This window comes from Myxocyprinus asiaticus, chromosome 3 (assembly GCF_019703515.2).
Source record: "Myxocyprinus asiaticus isolate MX2 ecotype Aquarium Trade chromosome 3, UBuf_Myxa_2, whole genome shotgun sequence".
In the NCBI taxonomy this organism is placed as follows: Eukaryota; Metazoa; Chordata; class Actinopteri; order Cypriniformes; family Catostomidae; genus Myxocyprinus; species Myxocyprinus asiaticus.
In genome coordinates this window covers 22528666-22551049 of record NC_059346.1, presented here as the reverse complement: position 1 = coordinate 22551049, position 22384 = coordinate 22528666, and the positions used below count along the sequence as shown (strand labels likewise).

General features: G+C 37.2%; 1 protein-coding gene across 1 annotated transcript; it reads right to left on the bottom strand.

The window, feature by feature from the left end:
• Nucleotides 1-17309: 17309 nt before the first annotated feature.
• Nucleotides 17310-21365, bottom strand: LOC127428526 (vesicle-associated membrane protein 8-like). The gene is made up of 3 exons (XM_051676961.1): nt 21199-21365; nt 18175-18339; nt 17310-17996 (listed from the first exon to the last, which is right to left on the bottom strand). Exons 1-3 carry the CDS (start codon nt 21223-21225, stop codon nt 17817-17819), a joined length of 372 nt encoding a protein of 123 aa, XP_051532921.1. The 5' UTR covers nt 21226-21365; the 3' UTR covers nt 17310-17816.
• Nucleotides 21366-22384: the final 1019 nt, after the last annotated feature.

Sequence of the window (22384 nt, the reverse complement as noted above, 5' to 3'; positions counted from 1 at the left end):
TATATTAATACAATTATACATATTATATACTCTGCACCCATCTACTGAGGTACTTCAACTTGGGAATTAACATTCCTTGCGTTTGAACATCATGGCTGTATCTCGTTTGGAAGGCTGCGTCCTCCGGAGGTCGCATTTGTCGGCCGCATACGTCATCGAGGTTGTCTCGTTTCAGAAAAGTGAGTAGGACACTTCGAATGCAGCCTTCTTACACGGGAATTCGGAGGATGCGTGAGGTGTATCCTTGGTGGGCACTCACAACCCACAATTTCTTTGCTTCAACGGAAATGTCTAAAAAATTGACGCCAATTTGCCCGTAAATATGATGTTCAAACGCAAGGAATGTTAATTCCCAAGTTGAAGTACCTCAGTAGATGCGTGCAGAGTATATAATATGTATAATTATATTAATATATAATTGAAATAAAGTATTAGACTAAAACTACACCTGTAAAATCTATTTTCTTTTCTCTTTACATCTTTATAACTCTCCTAAAATGTACCTCATACATTCCCTTCGAGAGGGGCTTTGTTCCCTTCTCACTCAAAGCGCTCGCGCTTGTTAAAGAGTGGCGTGCTGTCATGGCAACCATGTTACGTTGGTTTCCGTTTGTCCTACGAAGGTCGTCTCGTGTAAACGAGGCTTGTATAAAGGAGGACACTCGGTATACTGCAGCCTTCAAAGGACGCGTCCTACCTAACATGCAGCCTTCCAAGCCATCTGTTGTCTGGTCTTGTCAGTCTTGAACACACGTGAGAGCGCGAATCCCTCCCAAGTAGCTACACTGTCTGGCAAAAAAAGGTTGCAGTTTGGATTTAAATAAGTTCATCCTTAATGGTGCAATATGTAATATATTTACTGTACTAAAGCATAACATCATCATAATATGTTATCAGAGATTTAGGAAACATATTAAGTACAAATACTGGCTTCTCCGAAAACAATGCTACAGCCACTATATTCTGCTTTGTAATGTCCGACTGTCTGTTCCGTTGGGCTGGGGATTCCGAGGCGTTGGGAACAGAGAATCGACACCATTCCTTCCGGGGAAACCGGTTGATATTTTCGGACTATGTTTATTTCCTTGACCACTGAACTACTACACATTTCAGAAGCCTAATACCACTTAAACAATTCACAAAAGAATTTGAAAAGAATCTGTATGAAGCAATCACACAAGCCCTTCAACACATTTGCTTTCCAGACCTGTATAGTCTGACGGTATTTTACTTTGGATTAAACCCCAAAAATATGTCACATTTGTGACAGTAAATTGGTATACAATAAGCAACAAGGAGATGGCAGAGTTTAGTTAGCTTCCCAGTTCACATTAATTAGTATGTTGCAAAAGCGAGAATCTAACGCTTCTCTACTCGTTCTCGACATTTTGACAGTGTTTTAAAACCTTTTGCATATATATATTTATTTTAATTAGCCTACCTTTTACACAATTTTACATTATAATTATTTTACGAAATCAAATTCAAAAACAAAAATGTTAAATACACGTTATGAAATATATACAGTATATATATTTTAAATCTGAAATAAACCAGTACAACAACCTGGATTTTCTTCAGTGTATTAATGGTAGTGGACAGTTACTGTACATTCTAATATAAACTTCTTTCTAAACAAGAACTCATGAGAGATAACAGACATTTTCAGTGGTGCTTTTAAGATTATTTGCGGTAGGCTAGTTCTTCGAAATACAGGCGCATCTACTCAAACTTCCCTCAAATTTATCTCATGGGATTAAGGCATCGCTTTAGTATGTGCATATAGGCCCTGATTAAAATTTAGCATGAACCTATATAGTAAAGTCAATCATGCTATTATAAATAGTGCAAAGAACGCTTAGTAGTGAGCTGTTTGTTATGAGATTTAACTTTACCACCAGTTTTTTTTTTCTTTTTCTTCTCTGAATCGAAAAATAATAATAATAAAAAAAATGTGTCTGGAATCGACTCAACCAGGAATCGGAATCAGAGTCGATTCCTACATTTCTGGAATCGAACAGCCCTATTGGGGTGTATTCCAGAAAGCAGGGTTAATTTACCGTCACATAAACCCTGAACTCTCGGTTGATTAACCCATTCCTTGCTTGTATGTGGGTTCCAGAACACCCGCGCGGGGTTAGTTCACTCATCCATGAGTTTGAAACTCAGAGTTTGTGCGCGTTCACGGTGAACTCAGAAAGGCATTCTCAGCAGATCACCGAGTCCACGAGTCACCATGGAAACAGACGCTATTTTTCAGTGAAGCAGAACATGAAGTTTTAATGACTGCAAACGAGCATTACTTCATCTTCTCTCGTAATAGCGACAGGAGCTACATTGGTTTAGGAATGAGAGTTTGCTTGACAGAAATTATACTGAATCACTGCGTGAATTTTTAAATTAATAAAACTATAAAGTCCTACTGTACATATAAAAGCTTAATTCAACATTAATATTAGACCTCTCTCAACTACATTAATGTTTAATTGGTCGACCGTTACGTTATTTGTCTGCACTGAACTTCATTATAAGTATTAACATTACTATTCTATTAATATTATGATAATAGGCTATAGGTTTTATATACGTTTTATTTTAAGATTAATTTGTATGGTATTTACCATGATCTGTGCATGCTAATTTATTTTACTGTCATGTGAACTGAATGTATTTCCTTTATTTTTAATACCATTTGATGTACCCAGTTGTGGTTTATAAAAACTTAGAATCATATCACCTTTAATTTCCCACAGTTGCTGATGGTCTCATTGTATTAATAGACCCTCTTTCAATTGTAGGAATCTCCCACAGTTGTCATCATTTTCCAGAGATTTAATGTAATGTTTTTTTTTAGTAGGCCACACATGATTATTCATGTGCATTATAAGATGAAGATCTGCTGTAACAGTGGTGGACAGTGATTGGAGTTACATGTCCATTGTGTTCTTTTCTCATTTGATGTGGCATTAAAACTTGTCATGTTGTGTTGTCATGTACAGTAGGGTCCATCTGCCTCCATCAACTTGGTACAGAATGAAATTATGTTGAAGATCATGTGTCTGACTATACATTATAGATGTTCATGATCTCAGCATTAGGGAAAAGTAATAGGAAGCTGTAAAAGGTCGCTATTGAAATGCAGAACTAAAATGTCACTTAGAGATGGACCATGTACAGTTTCTGATGGAGTAGAGGAGGCTGAGCATCAGAAAGATACATCTTTTCATTGAATCACCTGACCACCATCTAAATGAGGGCACTGTGGGTGACTCTAAATGACAGCATGTCTCATTTATATTTTCAGATAATAGAGTAATGTACAAGTCTGGAAATGTGTGCATTTATATGTACCATAACCTACATGAATTAGAGTGATAAGAAATAAAATCTCTAATCTGTGGTCTGTGAAATTATCACATATTATCTAGTTAGTGAAGAAGAATAATGAGTGAATAATTAAGCTTTTAATTGGCAGACATTACCTACATATTGATACTATGGAATGTCATTTTATAAATACCATTAATATTCATTGACTGAAGGAACGGTAAATAGAATGTGGGTGCTATAATAATTTTATTCTATGAAATTTATAGAATAAAAATGATTTATAAGAAGGGCTAAATATAAATACATAAAGCCCTGTCTTCACAGTGAAGAGTGTGGGGGACTTTCCAATGTGTTCTGCATTAAAAAAATATTACAGTATTAAAACCTTCCCATTAAAAGTTAAAGGACAATGTACACAGTTTGTTCACTTTTGAATCCAAATCTACGATGTGACACTGAAAATGCCGGAGTAAAGAAGATTTGTGAAGTAAAGATTGCAGTTTACCGTAATATTGCTTTAAAAGTATACTATTGTGGATAATCTGAACTTTCTCGCCCACTGTGCCGCTATTAAAAGGGCACGCATGCGATGACAGCCTCTGAAACATAGGTTATAACATCTACCTGAAATAAACTAACTCTGGAACATAACATACTCCGGAGCAGGTTATGTTCAGAGAGTAAGTTGCTATGGCTACTAACATACCCTGAAAGTTACCTCCGTTTTTGGAACCGAAAGCTGAGGTTATCCGTTAACTTATCTGTTGGCGCACCGTTTGTTTTTCGGTCCAGCAATGTACGCGTGTGCATGTCGGTGTAGATGGCGTGCCCAAAAAAACTTTCAAAAGGCCAAAATTTAAAATCGGCTATGCCAATCCATTTATTTTCAAACTATTACTCAAATGATAACAAAGTAGACTGTTTCCTCAAAATAAACACACCATCTTTACCCTGCTCACAGTCAAAAAAAACAATAGACCTCGCTGTGCACCTCACCTGTAACAATTAGTTCTACACTTCAATAGGTTACTACAGCGCCCCCAATAGTCACCATTAAAAGGCTCCAACACAACAGGCCTCTAATTGTTTATGGCTGTGCAAAACATAACAACTACAATTATGTTTACACATGGAGCCATATAGTAAATACAAATTTAGAATCAACTAAATGAAATTTTGAAAATAATGTAATTACCTTATAACAAAAATAAACCCCTTTTTCCCCTAATTAACATGTCAAAGTTTTATACTGACAGTTAATCATTTTCTACCAAAAGACACAGTTTTGTCACTGGTCTTTCAATAATATTTGTGTTTGTTTTGATTTGAACAGATCAGACCATGCCTTTTTTTGTCAGGGAAAGTTGCGATTACTTTTCCGATCATCCAGGAATTTCGTGGGGCAATGGCATCTGCGATCAAAACGATGTCCCCTGTTGCAAGATTTAATTTTGTTTCGTTCCACTTTTGCATTTCCTGTAATGCAGCAAGGTATTCTTTGGACCATCTTTTCCAGAATAAATCTGAAATGTACTGTGACTTGTTTCCATCTTCTTCTTGCATATTGATCCTTTCGATCAAACAGGCCTGGAGGAAAAAAATCGGTTTCCTTTTCAATGTGAGAAGATGGTTTGGCATCAGAGATTCCAGGTCGTTATGGTCCTCTGAGACCTTGGTATTGGGTCGGTCATTCAAGATTGCCTCAGCTTCACATAAGACAGTGACCAAGGCTTCATCAGTTAAGGTTTGTTGATGTAAAACAGATATCAGCACCTTTCTAACCAGCCTGATCATGCTTTCCCAAGCACCACCGTGGTGTGAAGCTGTTGGTGGGTTGAAACTCCACTTGATGTCATCATGCAGTAAAGCTTTCTCAATTGTCCCATTGTTCAATTCTGCAATTGCTCTTTTCAGCTCCTTCACTGCTCCGGCACACAAATCTATGAATGACACTGATGCAAGAGTCAGTGTCCGGTGAATGTGCCACTTCTAAAGGCACTGCTCTGCTTGCCATACACATAAAGACGACTCCATAACGTTTCACACAGGAACGTCCTTGCTTTACCTCAATGGTCCCAAAGTAATCTACCCCCACGCTGGTGAATGGAGATAAGTCTGGAGTTGTACTTTCTTTGGGGAGGTCTGCCATCTTTTGATCACACATTTTCCTTTGTGACGCTTGCAAAAAGCACAACTTGACAAGACTGTTCTTGCGGCTGCATTGGCGTGAGAGATCCAATATTTTTCTCTCAACCTGGAGAGCATGTAATTTCTCCCACCGTGCCTCATCTGTTCATGAACGTGTTTGAGAATTAACATGGAGATGTGCTGATCTTTTGACAGGATGATTGGGTGTTTGCTCTCTTCTGGCATTGCAGTCCTGGACAGCCTTCCACCTACTCTTAGCAATCCGTCATCTAGAATAGGGTTCAGCTTGTAGATGGGACTACTCTTTTTCACAAATTTTCCAGATAACAGTGCACAAATCTCGCTGTTAAATCTTTCCTTTTGGCAGAACTGTATAATAGCATTTTCTGCTATTGACAGATTGTCAGTTGATAAACCTTGTCTCACAGAGCCTCTGGCTTTCAACATCTCCAGATTAATGCGATTGAGATCTGCAGGGGCATCCAACAGAAGTTGCTTCCTTTTTTGACTCAAATGCAATAGAGCTTTCCTTACTTTTTTTCAGTCTCTTCCAATCTCAGTGTTAAATGATGAGCTGACTGGTTGCACTGCTGTTCTGTACACTTACTGCATTTGCAGAGATCTCCTTTTTGACCTCTGGATCGCCTTCAATTGGGAGCTTTCCATTGCTATAGGCCCCTGTCTGGCTTCCAAAGGCTTGAGTTGACACAAGTGTGTTGTTTACAGTTGGTTCTGGTTCACTGGAGTTTATGCCATTGGTGTTCACTGCCTTGTCCATTTTTTTCTTGAAGTGAATGTGTAAAGCTGTTGGACGGTTCTGTTTGCATTTTTCACAGGTTATGTGCTTATTACAATTCTTGCTCAAATGCCCAGTGTGAGACACCCAAAGCAAGCTCCTTTTTCCTTTAAGAAGTTGATTTTTTCACAATGTTGGCTTTTGGCAAATTGTTGACATTCATCCAGAAAATGACCTTGTAAACAGAATAAACAATTGATGGTACTCTTTGTGTCCCTCTGTTTGGTTTCTTTTGTCTCCTTGAGTTGTAGTTTGTTAATAGCACAGACATTTGTAGCAAAGTTGTCTCGTTTCAATTTTGATTTAACCATATACACATCCCTTTTGATATGCATTCTGTGGATTGAATATCCCCAAAAATTGGATCAGACAAGAGCCTGACTTGGTGTTCCACAAAGTGTACAACGTCATTGAAGTTTGGTTTGTGTTTTTGATTTTCACAAATATCACATGCAATGCTTCTGAATCGTTCCCTCAGTTTAAAAGGAAGTTTTGAAATGACAACTTTGAGATTAGCCGACATGTCAAGTTCTTTCATATCCTGCAAATCAGACAGTGCGTTGTTACATCCACGTAGGAATAAAGTGTAATCCTGGAGCAAGGAAAAATTTTCAGTCTTAACAGCAGGCCAGTTGAGAACTTTTGCCATATAAGCTGCTGTGATCTTTGTTTCATTGCCAAAATGCTCCTGTAGGAGGGCTTTGGTTGTTTCAAAGCCTCTCCCCGCACTCCTGTGTGAACAGCTTTGCACAAGGTCTCGTGGACGCCCTCTGGTGTATCTTTCCAGAAAATACAGGCAGTTCCCTTTAGATGCACTTTTCTCTTCAACACAGTGTTTAAAGGCTTGCATGAAAACATTGAATTTTAAAGGGTCACCTTCAAAAACAGGTATTTCTCTTGGTGGAAGTTGGCTTGCCCTTTGTTGTTGTATCAGCAATGCAGATATTTCATTTTGCCTTTGTAGAATCTGGTGAGTGGAATTATCAACTGCATGTGCAATATTTTGTGACAGGCAAGTTTTTATTTTCAATTGGTGTTATGGACTCCTTGAGCTTTGCATCAGAAATGACAACATTTATTTCTTTTGGTCTTTGCTTCTCAAAATAGGATTCCATTCCATCTTGATCTGAAAATGATCACAAAACTGCTAGTTCTGAATCTGAAGCTTCAATCTCGCCATCAATTTTCATTTGTTTATGTAATGATTCAGCCTCTTTCTCCAGTGCATGCTTCCTTTTCAGCGATGCTGCGCACGTCAAGAGCGCAGCTCTCTTTGCTTCCGCTTGAAAATGCGCAATTTCAAACGAGGCTTTGTTTGATAGGATTGATCTTGAACTGCTGTGACTTTTAATTGAAATGTTTGATATCACTGTTCCAACATTTGACACACTGTCCGTTGGTTTTATTTCATTGTCATCCTTAACGTCAACATTCTCAGAAGCAACATAATTTGTACTCGTTAAACATTTGCTGACACTGTGGGAAAATTAATTTACACCCAGAAGTTTAGCCTTGAACCAAATGTCATGTTTTTCCTTTTCTTCCACAGGCATCAACTCAAGCAGAGTATTATGTGCAGCATTTACCTCATTAATCAACATCTGATATTTGCTGAAGTTGCTTTCTATTTCAGCTTCATAACCAGGCTCGCACATCAACCCCTGAATTATATTAATTTGGCAGCTTTACTTAGTTTAGATTTTCTTAGTTTCTCTAAATCACTTATTTTAGAAAGCAATGCCTTTGCTGTAAGTTTCAATGATCGTTTTCTGTGTCTGCGGGCACTCCTACCAGATCAATGCCAGATGCTGCCTTTTCACACATATCAACCTCGTTAACTTGATCATCCATTTTACCCTTTGATTTCTTTACCACACACAAATTGATTTTCATACAAACATCAATAAAGCATTTAACGTAAACTGTCTCTTACTTTGAACTAAAACACCAATGCATTGGCTTTCCTTCGATAGTTCATTTGTGTGCACACTTTTAATGGCCATGTTCTTATTATGGTAGCGCTACACTTTTCCTCATTCCACTTAGCCTTGGTCCAAAGAAACTTTCCTCCTCTGTCTGACGTTGCTTCGCTGCACTGGAGTGTCCATTCTCTGTCCGCACCACGTCCAGCCGCCCACACTTTACAATGCGTGGTCCACTGCCCGGTTCCAACCTCCGATGTCCGTCACTGCACCCAATGTACCCGCGGTTCCACCTCCTCGGGTCTCTCCGTTTGCCCTGATCAACTTAAAGTGTAAGGCTCGTCGCTTGCCATTGTCAGTTTGCTCGTTCCTGTTGCGTGTCCTCAACCCGGCAACCCGCGTGAGCTTCGAGTCTGGGGAGGAGGGGGCAGGGGAGACAACTCTCTCCAATATTTTGAATTTGGACTGCAGTACCCCATTTTAAACGCTTGATGTCAATGTTACATATTGCTCATTTAAAAGCCTATGATTAGATCATTATTGCAATTATTAATGTTTCTGCTGGCAGCAATTCTTTTAACCCTAACTGATGCAGTGTGTAGCTTCTCTCTTAAACAACCATGTCCGAAGACATATCCCGTGGTCGTGGAAAATATGTTACTGTGTACCAGAAGGTGCAAATTATTGGCCAGCATCAAGCAAAGAAAACAACTAAGGAGATTGCTGAAATCACTGGAATTGGATTAAGAACTGTCCAACGCATTATTAAACCTGGAAAGATAGTGGTAAACTGTCAGCTTCATGGAAGAAATGTAGTCGGACAAAAACTTGAATGATCGTGATCGGAGATCACTAAAATGCTTGGTGAAGTCACATCGTATAAAATCGACAGTAGAACTCACGGCTATGTTTAATAGTCTGAAACTAAGAGCATTTCCACATGCACAATGCGACAAGAACTTACAGGATTGGGACTAAACAGCTGTGTGGCCACAAGAAAGCCACTTGTTAGTGAGGCTAATTGGGAAAAAAACGACTTAAAATTTACATTTATGCATTTGGCAGATGCTTTTATCCAAAGTGACTTACAGTGCACTTATTACAGGGACAATCCCCCTGGAGCAACCTGGAGTTAAGTGCCTTGCTCAAGGACACAATGGTGGTGGCTGTGGGGATTGAACCAACAACCTTTTGCTTACCAGTTCAGTGCTTTAGTCCACTACACCACCACCACTCCCAAAATCGCAAGGGAGCATAACGATTGGACTGTGGAGCAATGCAAAAAGCTCATATGGTCTGATGATGGAAGCGATGGGCGCATCAGGGTAAGAAGGGAAGCGCATGAAGCGATGCACCCGTCATGCATAGTGCCCACTGTACAAGCCTCTGGAGGCAGTGTGATCTGGGGTTGCTTCAATTGGTCAGGTCTAGGCTCAGCAACGTTATGCGGCAATAAAATGAAGTCAGCTGACTACCTGAATGTACTGAATGACCAGCTTATCCCATCAATGGATTTTTCTTCCCTGACGGCATGTGCATATTCCAGGATGCCAATGCCAAGATTCATTGGGTTCAAATTGTGAAAGAGTGGTTCAGGGAGCATGAGGAATGATTTTCACACATGAATTGGCCAACACATAGTCCTGACCTTAACCCCATTGAAAGGCTTTGGGATGTGCTGGAAAAGGCTTTACAGAGTGGTTCGACTCTCCCGTCATCAGTACAAGATCTCGGCCAAAAATGAATGCAACTCTGGACAGAAATTAATGTGGTGACGTTGCATAAGGTTGCCGAAACAATGCCGCGACGAATGCGCACTGTAATCAAAGCTAAAGGCTGTCCAACGAAATATTAGACTTTTATGTCTAATATTATTATATTATATTATATTTATGCAATTTTTTATTTTATTTATTATTATTATTTATTTTTTATTTTTTTGGTCAGGCAGTGTATTTGAATTCAATGCACCTGGAGAAAGGACATGGCTTCCAACAGAATAATGCAGCTGAGCACAACGAGAAGCAGCAAACAAACTTGAAAGAACTCCTCCAAGTGTGTAGAAATGTATTAATGTATTATTAGATTTCTCCGTTGTTCATTCAGTGTTTGCTTACATCATGCTCACATTCACAATCATGTGTACTGTTTGTCTGTCATAGCATACAAGAGCCCGCAAACCAATGAAATTGAATGTGCCACAGCGAAGTACGCCCATCTAAGTTGCATAGCCACAAGGTGATAATACAACAAGTGATAATTCAGTGGTTGATGATGATAGAGATGGGACAACGGCTTGAGGGTAATATTTATACTTTGGATAATTGATTATCATTATTTGATGATTAACAGAGGAAATAGTTATAGGTTTGATTAACTGATAATCATTATTCAATGATTTACCATTATCAATTATTGTATTAACATTAACCACATTTGTCGCATTTCGTATGCCATACTAAGAAACATGTCAGTGTAATTTCTTCACAACTGGCTAAAGAAGCCAACACGTAAAGCTGGTACCCAGCTCGTGAATGAATAGAATGGAATTGCCGTGCTTTTGAATCGATTCCTTTTAAAGATTCGGTTGATCAGATTCACAAATGGAACTGCTTGAAATTGAAGTAAATTGAAATCCTGAAGTTTCTTCATTGGTGAAGTAAGTAAAAGCGAGCAGCATACATTGATAAAAAAAATAAATAAAAAAAAATAAATAAAAAAAAAACATTAAGATTAAAACACAGTTGGAAGCAACATGCTGAGAAAATTAATCAATTAACTAAATAAATCAACATACAAGTATACTCTTCTTTGTTCTGTTGCAATTTTGTTTCAGTGTAGTGGTATGCATTGAAAAGTAGAATTATAGAGTAGGGGAGACCGGGGTCAGTTAATAGGGGTCAGTTGTAACGCTGCTATTTACTTCAATTAACAACAAGATACAGTGATGATGCCACTGCACATACACAACCCCCTTTCTTCATGTTGAAGATCAACAGTCTTTTTACACCAATTTTATACCCAAAAGTCTGTTTTGGGGGTACGAAAGTAAATGTAAAAATCTAAAAAAATATTGATTGTGTCATCAGTTTTCCTACAAATGAAACACTGTCTAGTTTGGCTAGTTTGCACGATTGACGTGTCAGTGCTGAAGTGTGTAGCTAACATATCACGTTACATCATGGCAGACAGCATGGGGTTAATTTCAAGTGTTACAACTGACCCCATTTATATGTTTAAAAACGATGTGCCATGACAAAAAAAAAAAAAAAAAGCCACATGATTTATGTCTTAACAACTTTATACATAAGAAAGACTAAGCGCAGTGACTTTGATATTTTAATGATACTTTCCTTGAAAATGTGTAAGTGTTAAACCTGCCAGCACTGAGGAAAATGATGTGTTGGATTTACTTAAAATATATGTAGCATTTTTGCTTCACGCTTTTTAAGTAAATGTAACTTTTGGTAATTTTAAGGCTATAACTTTTACAAACATAACATTTTAACTAGAAAACATTTGTTAGATATAAACAAATGTACACTCTAAAAAATGCTTGGTTAAAAATGACCCAATTTGGGTCATTTTGGCAACCCAGCGCTGCATCCAAAAGGGACGATATCAGTTCTTTCAACTTTATTTACTTAAAAAGGCATTTTACACAAATTAGATTTAACAGCTAATATCCAATTTTCTTTTCTAATTAATATGATTGTTTCTACCTAATTTAATTTGCTCAAAATAAAATAATGACTGAGATCAGTCATTTAACAATTGATTTGCCAAAGAAGTGCATATAAAGCTGCACTTCAGCTATGCAATTCATATGCACAAGGAAAAATTACATGGATAAAACAGGATCCAACGTCACCAAAGGGAACCCTAATCACCCTACTGGTGACTTAACACAAAACAAATCAAGAAAACATCAGTAATACTGAAAAGAGGTCAAATCTCTATGAATTCTTAATAACAACTAATTAAATGACCCAATAAGTTCCTTTTGACCAAACAAACGTGTTTAAATTATTCAAGCGCAAGGGCTTATGGGCATTTCCCACAACCTCTGTTCTGTATTTGATTGTTTGAGTTCGTCGTAGGATTTTCAAGCCAAAGAGCTCACAATTATTCTTTTACTGTATATATCACTTTAAGTTCACCTTATAATTAATATTTTGTGATGTACACATTCATACAAATTAAAGAGCACCTATTGGTTTTTCAAATATTACCTTTCATGTAGTGTGTTATATAGCTGTTTGTGAGTGTAAAAAAGTCTGCAAAGTTTCAAAAATCAAAGTGCATGACAAATGGAGTTATTGACTCCCAAAAGAAAGAACCGATTCTGAACACCTGAAACGAGTCGTTAGTAATTCCAGACTTACTTCCTGTACTAACCTACATAATTTGGTAACAAAAAACCCACCTCTGGTCTTCATTGGCTGCTCGTGAACAGCTTTGACCCGCCCTCAAACACTACACTAAGCGGTAGACCAATCACAACAGACTGGGACATCTGACCAATCAGAGCATGGTAGGCTCTCTGAAAGGAGGAGTTTAGAATGAATCCTTTAGAACGGATCATTGAACGAGTCGTTTTTGACACTGGGAAAAAAGGTAATGCTGCAATTTAAATTATGAGCAAATTAAAGTGTTTTTTGACCTTGGATGCATGTAAATCTATTGTATGAGACCTTTAAAACAAAATTAGGCACGTTTAAAAACCATAATAGGTGCTCTTTATGTAAAGCTAAAAATGTTATAAATATCTATGTTTCTGAGTAGAAGATATTTATTTTCTTACATTATGGTTGTTGAGCCAACAAATAATATTTTTTTAGTGAGCTTTGTAAACTAGATAATAAACCTGTAAAAAAAATCAACAAAATTTAAACAGACACATTTTTACAATTTACAAAAATCAGTTTGTGGCAATGAAACGCTAGATCTAAACTTGATTGTCAAGGATAACACAAAGTCAGACGTGTTTCCATCATGGCTCTTGTTATTTAAACAATATTACTTAAGCAATAAGGCACTCAAGGCCATGCTATATTGTGAATATAGTCATGGCTGAAGGGCATTGTTGTTAGGCACGACGTGAAGCGGAGTGCTTGCAACCCCTTCTGCTGTGACAATATGCACAATATGGCACAGCCTCGAGTGCCTTATTGCTTTTATAAAACGGTCACCACAAAAAAATAAGGACACAAATGTTCATTAAATTTTTAAGTAAGTAAAATCATTAAATGCCATCCTTCCACCAGAAAATATATTCCCTGGCAGTAAACAGTAAACAGAACATTGCTAGGCAACAAGAATAACTGTCAGCTATGGGTGCTGTGGAGTGATACAAACAGAAGCTCCGTGAAGGTTAGAGCTGTGCTTTATCATGAATAAAACATGGCTGTTGACCAATCAGCATCCAGGACTGTAACTATCCATTTTGTAATATATATTATAACTCTCCTTCTTATATTATAACAATACAAGGTACCTGATGCCATGAAATTAGAAGATTTTTGTGAGCAAATACAGTACTTTTAAAATGTTATTTAATATATTTATACATTTTTCAGGCTTTTTGAAGCCTGTTCCTAATAAAGTGCTCAGTGAGTCTGTATACTGTATATGCAAAGTAGCCAATATGAAACCCATCAATAATAAATAATGAAATAATAATAACATTTATATATATAATGTACTGTATATGTGTGTGTGTGTGTGTGTGTGTGTGTGTGTGTGTGTGTGTGTGTGTGTGTGTATACACCGATGAGCCAAAACATTATGACCACTCACAGGTGAAGCGAATAATGTTGATCATCTCCTAACAAGGCCACATGTCAAGGTCTGGGTAGATTAGATGGTAAGCGAACAATCAGGTGAAATGGGCAGGAGTAAAGACCTGAGAGACTTTGACAAGGGACACATTGTTATGGCCAGACAACAGGGTCAGAGCATCTCTGAAACGACAAGGACAGCAGTGGTGAGTTCCTACCGACAGTGGTCCGAGGAGGGACAAACAACAAACTGGCAACAGGGTGTTGGGCGCCCAATGCTCCTCGATGCACATGGGCAATGAAGGCTATCCTGTCTGGTCTGAACCGACAGAGGGTCTACTGCGGCACAAGTCACAGAAAATTTTAAGGATGGTTACGGTAGAAATGTGTCACAACACACAGTGCATCACACCCTGCTGCGTAGGTGGCTGCGAAGACGCAGACCGGTCAGAGTGCCCATGATGACCCCTGTCCACCATCAAAAGCACCTACAATGGGTATGCAAGCAATGGAACTGGACCTTGGAGCAGTGGAAGAAGGTTGCCTGGTCCAATGAGTCCCGTTTTCTTTTACATCACTTGGATGGCTGGGTACATGTGCGCCGTTTACCTGGGGAAGTGATGGCACCAGGATGCACTGTAGGAAGACGACAAGCTGGTGGAGGGAGTGTGATGCTCTGCACAATGTTCTGCTAGGAAACCCTGGGTCCGGCCATTCATGTGGACATCAATTTGACATGTGCCACCTACGTAAACATCGTTGCAGACCAGGTACACCCCTTCATGGTAATGGTATTCCCTGATGGCAGTGGCCTCTTTCAGCAGGATAATGTGCCCTGCCACCCTGCACACATTGTTCGGGAATGGTTTGAGGAACATGATGAAGAGTTCAAAATGTTGCATTGGCCTCCAAATTCCCCAGATCTCAATCCGATTGAGCATCTGTGGGATATGCTGGTCCAACGGCTCCACCTTGCAACTTACAGCACTTGAGGGATCTGCTGCTAATGTCTTGGTGCCAGATACCAGAGTACATCTTCAGGGGTCTTGTAGAGTCCATGCCTTTTTTGGTGGCATGCAGAGGACCAACAGCTATTAGGCAGGTGGTCATAATTTTTGGCTCATCAGCGTATATATATACATAGAAAAGTCATCAAAACTATGGAATAACATAAATGGAACTATGGGAATTATGTTGTGACTAAACAAAATCCAAAATAAATCAAAACTGTGTTATATTTTAGCATCTTCAGAGTAGTCACCCTTTACCTAGAATTTGCAGACATGTACTCTTGACATTTTCTCAACCAACTTCTTGAGGTATCACCCTGGGATGCTTTTTAAACAGTATTGAAGGAGTTCCCATCTATGTTGGGCACTTATTGGCTGCTTTTCTTTATTATTTGGTCCAAGTCATCAATTTCAAAAACGTTTTTTTATAAAATTTTAGTTTTATAATGAAATAAATTAAAATGGTGGCACAATTATATTTTTGTCTACAAAACAAATTTCAAACATTTAAGCATACGCCTTCATATCAAAAGATTTTTAAGATCATGAGAAACATTTCAGTCAAGTGTTTCAAAACTTTTGACCGGTAGTGTGTGTATGTGTATATATATATATATATATGGTAAAATCTTCAGTGGGCCGCAAGAATCCAGAAATTCCCAGTAAAATTTTGTCTGTGTGTTTTTCATGAAAATTGTGCACATTCTCATGGTATGTGTGAGATCACCTAGCAATCATCCACTGAGGTCTGTGTGTAATGCTACTATTTAAACAGCACTCAAAATGCTATTTAAAAGAGAAAAGTGGTTCTTCTGGTAATAAATATTGTGCAAAAGAGACCTTCACTGTCTGAAAAAGGTCATTTTTACAAAATTGCATCTTTCTCAAACAGGCTTAATGAAACTAAATGTTACAACTGCTGTCAAGGTCAGCTGTCAAATTTCACTTGCTTGACTTTATTAAAAATATCTTCAAATATTTACAAGGTAGAAGTATTTGGTTGATGTGAGTACTTAGAGATGCAAATGTACCACTTTTCTGACACAAAAATGGTGGTAGCTTATTTGATTCCTGAGATTTACCCCAAAATGTGAAAAATGTTCCAACTGACCTTAGTCTCCCGTATCACTGACTATTACAAAATAATAGTCACATTCTTTATTTCTCGCTCTCTGGGGATATTTTTGATCCATAACAAGGTCAGACAATGTTCCTAAAACCTGCTTTCGTCCCTATTTGGAGATATTTTACACTAAATGGCAGCAGGAAACGAAATTAATAAAAACCTGTAACATTTCTGCAACATTATTAACATTTCAAAAGTTTGAATAATTAGTTAAACTCATTAGTTTTACTCACAGATTAAATGTTTATTTACAAAATATTTATAGGGTTTAAAATAATATTTTTTAGTAGATGGACTCTTTATTGATTACATTTCTTGTTCATAATAATAAAGGTGACTAATGCATACATTTAATGAAGATTTAAAATAAAAACACATTTTTACATATGAAGTTCATAGAAGCTAAAAGATACAGTATGAGATTGGGGTTTGCAAACATTCAAACAGTCAAGACAATTTCAGCAAACACAAACAAACAACACTTAAACCTCTCCAATTCAGTGGGCTTACAGTACCAGTCAGACTAATATAAAGTCAACAAAACCAGAGCTGTTTGTAAAAGAAACTACTTATGAAGAGGAAATTGTGTGTGGATTGTAGGACATCCAGATTCCAGAGAGATTATTTTCATTGCAGTTTTTTTTTAACTAAAAACTGCAAACTGGACATTACAGCACAGGCTCTAAAATATTCTTCCTTGCTTTGTTTCAAAAAGCTCAGGTTTTAAAAAGCTTCCAAACTTTGGCCCAACTTTTGATGCAGTACACTCAAATTACGATTACAGCATACTGGCCGCATATTGAAGGTTCAGTGTAGTGATATATTTTGAGGAAAGATAAAAAGCATATTCATCTATACAAAAATAACAATTTCAAAGACAGAAGCAAGACTATGTGACCTTGTTCAGGTGCTCTTGTTCCATAAGAATCTTTCATTCATTTTGCTGGATGAAAATCTTTCTCTCTGTTTTGGAGCTTTGTCCCATTCTTCAGACACTTTCAATAATCAGTAATGATTTGAGAAAGGAAAAAACATCTTACAGATTTAAAATTTGCCTAATGCAAAGAGCTTGTTTTGAGCAATGCAAACTTTGTTTTAACAGTTTCAAAAACACATGCTTGTTTGACCTTTTATAAATGACATACATAATGGTAGAGATAAAGGCACAGTGACCCATTAAATACAAAATACAGAATCTTGAAGATCTAAAAGTATTTTATAACAAGTAACGTCTTATATTATCCAATCTAACAGTCTTAAATATACTTCGTAATTCAGTAGACAGAACTTTTACCCATTACCTTCTCTAATTCAATGCAAGCATACAGTACATTATTATTTCAAGGCCACCTTTAGTATGTAAGAACCTGAACAATATTGCATTTATTATAAAATAGGTTTAAGAGAACCATAAAGACAGCTGAAGTGGCCATTAGAATGAAATTTTAGGAGGTGAGAAGTATGTAAAGACAATAGACGACATTGTGTCTACAGGCTATTTAAACCCCTTCACTTAAAGGTTTTGAAGCTTTCATAATGGAAGCTCTGCTATCTTTTAAAAGGTGCAGAGACATTAAGGGATATGAAGGTAAAGGAGCAAAATGTGCAAATTAAAGTGTGTATGTATGTATGTGAATTTATGATGCCATGACCGTGCTTGTATGTGGGCATGGGTGGGTGTGTGTGTTGTAACTGATGCAAACCCTAAGGAGGTGGTGCCACTGTGGGAGGTTTGGATGAACTGGTTGGGATCACACCAGTAGCAAGGAATATAACTATCAGGACAATGATGATGACGACAACAATAATACACACAATTATCTTCACATTTTTCCACCAGTAAGCACGAGCAACCTTCTGAGAGGTCTGCTTGAAGTTCTGGGCCTATGAAGGACAAAAACAAAAGACCATTATCATGTCAGCTAGTGTGGGACTGCAGCTGCTACCATCATACTACAACTACGATAAAATAATGGACAGCACTGACATGATAACTACAGTGTGGCAGGCTTATGGCAGTAATACACGGCAAGAATCAAAACCTTTGAAAAGAAAGACACACCCCAGCTTGCAGATCCTCAGACTTGCCCATAATATCCTCCAGCCTTTCTCCACGGGCCAGGATTCGATCAACATTCTGGGTCATAATATCCTTTACCCCATCCACTTGAGACTGTAGAGATTTAACTCGATCCACCTCCTGTGCAGCCTCCACATCTCTCTGCTCCTGCAATCAGAGGAATTTTGAACCAAAATGTGATCAAAATGGTATTGAGCATACAGAGAGGGTTTTGAAACTATCCTACATTGTTGTCACAGAAAATCTGCAGGCAACAAAAATTGAAACAATTAGATTAAATCTCATTATGGTGTAGTGGTTTGGTGTGAAAAGTTTGTAAAAAGTTCTGTTATGCACATATATTTGAAGTCAACCTCTGGCTCATAAATATAAGTTGTAGCAAGGTTTAAAATTACTTTTTGTCCCGCAGTTATCAATAGATTCATATTATGTATATAAAACCTACAATAATAGAGCCAGTTTTGTGATTTTTAATATATGCAAAGATTTAACCTTCATTCTGATAGAAGACCATTCATGATTTAACCCTTAAATGGATGTGAATTTCACCAAACACTCTTACATATTCAGGTTTTAGAGACCCGGCACATATATCTATTTAAAACAGATCTACAAAATGTCCAGATAGTGTAAAATTTGCAAAATATTTTCAAGAAAATTAGAAAATAATAAAATAAAATATATTTTGATATATTTTTATGTTTTATTTTTCATATATCAAAGAGATAATGCAACAAATCAAGACGAAACTAGAACAGGATTCATTACTTTCACACTGAAATTTCATGAGATACAACTGTCAAGCACATATTGAGCTACACAACACATAAGCTACACAAGCATTTTCTCAGGCACTTATTGAGTCTTCATAGATGCACAACTTCCATAATTTCAGTAGTATTTCAATAATAATATCATACTATTCATGTGTTGTACTTGCTATAGTTTGCTTCCATGTTGTTTCTTTATCAAATAGCAATGTCAAATATAAATCAAGTCAATTACTGAATTAACAGCACCACCTTGAGTAAGAAAAGGCATGTATAATATGTGTTCATGCAAACGGGATACTGATAATTCACCATTGTTGAACAGAAAATGTGCTATACGTGATATTTGTATGAATATAGTACTAATTTCTCTTGTAATAAACAAAGAAATAAATATCCTGTGATAGTAAATTTATATAGATATGAAATAATCCTTAAAATATAATTTATGGAAGTGCAAAAAAGAAAGTTTGAGTAATACTAAAAATAAATTAGGTACAGGGGGTGAAATGAGGTCCCGGGTCTCTAGAGACCCGAGGAAGGCTATGCATTAAGGGTTAAATAATTAATATAATGGTTGCAATAATTGCTGTAACACAGTAATTCATAGATTCACAGAAAAGAATTAAATAAAACACACAAAACATTTCATCTCAAAGAACTACAAGGCAATAATTTATGTCCTTCCATGATCACACAGCTTAAACTGTATGAAAAACAGTGCTCAGTAACACCCTTAGATGCTGATGATTAAATGTGACACCTTAAGTGTTATATTGACAAAAACTGTGTAAAATGTCTCCGCTAAGTTAGTTTTACCACATTCAGGCATCAAAACTACCAGTAATACTGACAAGAGAGCATAATCCCCATAATAGCTATCTTTTGCTTGTCTATGTGCCAATTAGATACTCAAGACAAAGAGTAAAATTTATAAAGGTGGACTTTACATTTTACTCCTTTAAGCCATCTTGTGCTGCTGATACTTCACAGGTACTTCAAGGCGTTACCAGGAAACCAAGGGCAATAGTGCGTCAATGTCCTACCCTTTCCATTGTAATTAAATGGATGTGTGTGTGTTGGTGTCACAAGGTCTGCAGAATGGCAGAAATCTATTAGGTAATATCGGATACCAACCGCCTGAAGTACCGCCATTGTGGCAAAATGTTGACAATATAATGTGATGATAAAAAAAAAAAAAAAAAAACATAATTGAGAATAAAAAGTTGTTATAAGCATTCCAGTACAATTGTGCTCTGCATGTCCTTAGTTAAGTTATTAAATGCGTTTCCATTATACAATGCCTATTAATAAAATGTCCATGACCATAGTAAGAACAACTGCCTTAAACTTGATGATGTTCATTCTTGTTTATTAAATCAGGGCCAAAACTTTTACTTTCCTCCTTGAACTCCCTCAAGCACCTCCTTCCAAATGTTTTCATATGTACAATCTGAAAACATCATGTCAGTGTCCTTTATTTAAACACAGTCACGCATAGAAATATAAGAGATGTCTATGTTAGGACATAAAGGTATTGAAATGATACCAGTTTAAAAAAATAAAAAAATAAAAAATAAATAAATTTGCTGACAGATTAACTTTTTTTTTTTTTTTTTTTTTTTAAGCGACCCAGCAGCACGAGGACCTCACACATCTGATTCATTTCAGCAGTCAACTGACGTGTGACGTGATCAACACTTTTGCCGGCTGTTGTTCACAATTATATGCCAAACCATATCTAAAACATTGGTTCATTTAATTTGGATCTCGTAAGGACAGAGGTTCAATCTTGCAAACCAGTTAGGTTAGTTAAAGGTAAATTAAATGCATCATTGGAAACAAATCTGCACAAGAAAGTTTCTATGCAAATTGGATGACGTCTGGGTATGAAAACTAGTATCTAGACAGCTACACATTTGTTTAAAATTAACAACTCAGTAATCTCACAACAGGAACATTTTAAGCCCAACTTGAAAAACGAGCCTAGCCCTGTTTTACGTACGTCAACCCACATCACAACCTGTGAAACTAAAATAAAATAAATCAAATCAAACAACTCTGGTTAAGACTCTTCCAAAAAGACAACAATAAGCAATTTACTAATTTATTTATTTTAACGGATAAAGAACTGAGTTTACGCAGTTAGTTAGTGTACTTTCAAATAAAACAAGAGAGGCACTTGAGAAAACTTGAGGCACATTCTGACGGATACATCGCTCCGTTTGTCACTTACCTTACTATTTGGATCACCCAGCCCCATGATTTGATGTATTTTATGTAGTCTACGACAAACAATCACACGTTATCCTGTAGACTTTATGTCTGTAATTGTTTCTTGTAGTTATCGTCAGCTATGCACCGTGTCAACACTTCCTGGTCTGTAATTGAATGAATTAGCTTTGGCCCACCTCTCTGTAGCGCCACTTCCCACAGCATCCTCATGAGGGCGCTACATTCATGACGCAAGCGCGCGCGCGCGCACACACACACTTGTCAGCAAGGTGAGAGAGCAACAATATGCTCTTAAGGTACGAGAAGTTTCTCATACGGCGAGACACGCCAATGAGTCACTTTGACTCTTCCTTAAAAGGCCTACTGGTGTAACATACTAACAGTAAATAGACAACATTTTCTGTGCATTTGCACCACACTTGAAACTTCATATTATGTTGTGGGTTCGTAATGTCATGGAACATTTGAACTACCTTCTTACATGCTCAACATTGTGACTGAGCAGTTAGACTCCGAAAACTTTCTTTCGCAACTGCAACAATTGGCTCCACCTAAAGGCCCCAGGCACTACATGTATTCATGCGGATAAATATAGTCCTTATTCAGTCACACCTTTTATTTTTTTTATATATTTTTTTTGATGTGAGTGAAAACGAGGCTGAGGGATAGACTTAAAGGGATAGTTCACCCAAAAGTGAAAATTCTCTCATCATTTACTCACCCTCATGCCATGCAGGTGTGTATGACTTTTTTTCTTCTGCTGAACACAAATGAAGATTTTTAGAATATCTCAGCTCTGTAGGTCCTCACAATGCAAGTCAAAGGGTACCAAAATTGTAAAGCTCCAAAAGGACATAAAGGCAGCACAAAGGTAATCCATAAGACTCTGGTGGTTAAATCCATATCTTCAGAAGCAATATAAGTGTGTGTAAAACAGATCAATATTTAAGTCCTTTTTTACTATCAATCTCCACTTTTACAATCGTATTTTGCTGATTCACATTCTTCGTACATATCGCCACCTACTGGACAGGGAAGAGAATTTAGAGTAAAAAATAGCGATCTGTTTCTCACCCACAATTATATCACTTCTGAAAATATGGATTTAACCACTGGAGTCTTTTGGATTACTTTAATGCTGCCTTTATGTGCATTTTTGGACCCATTTACTTGCATTGTATGGACTT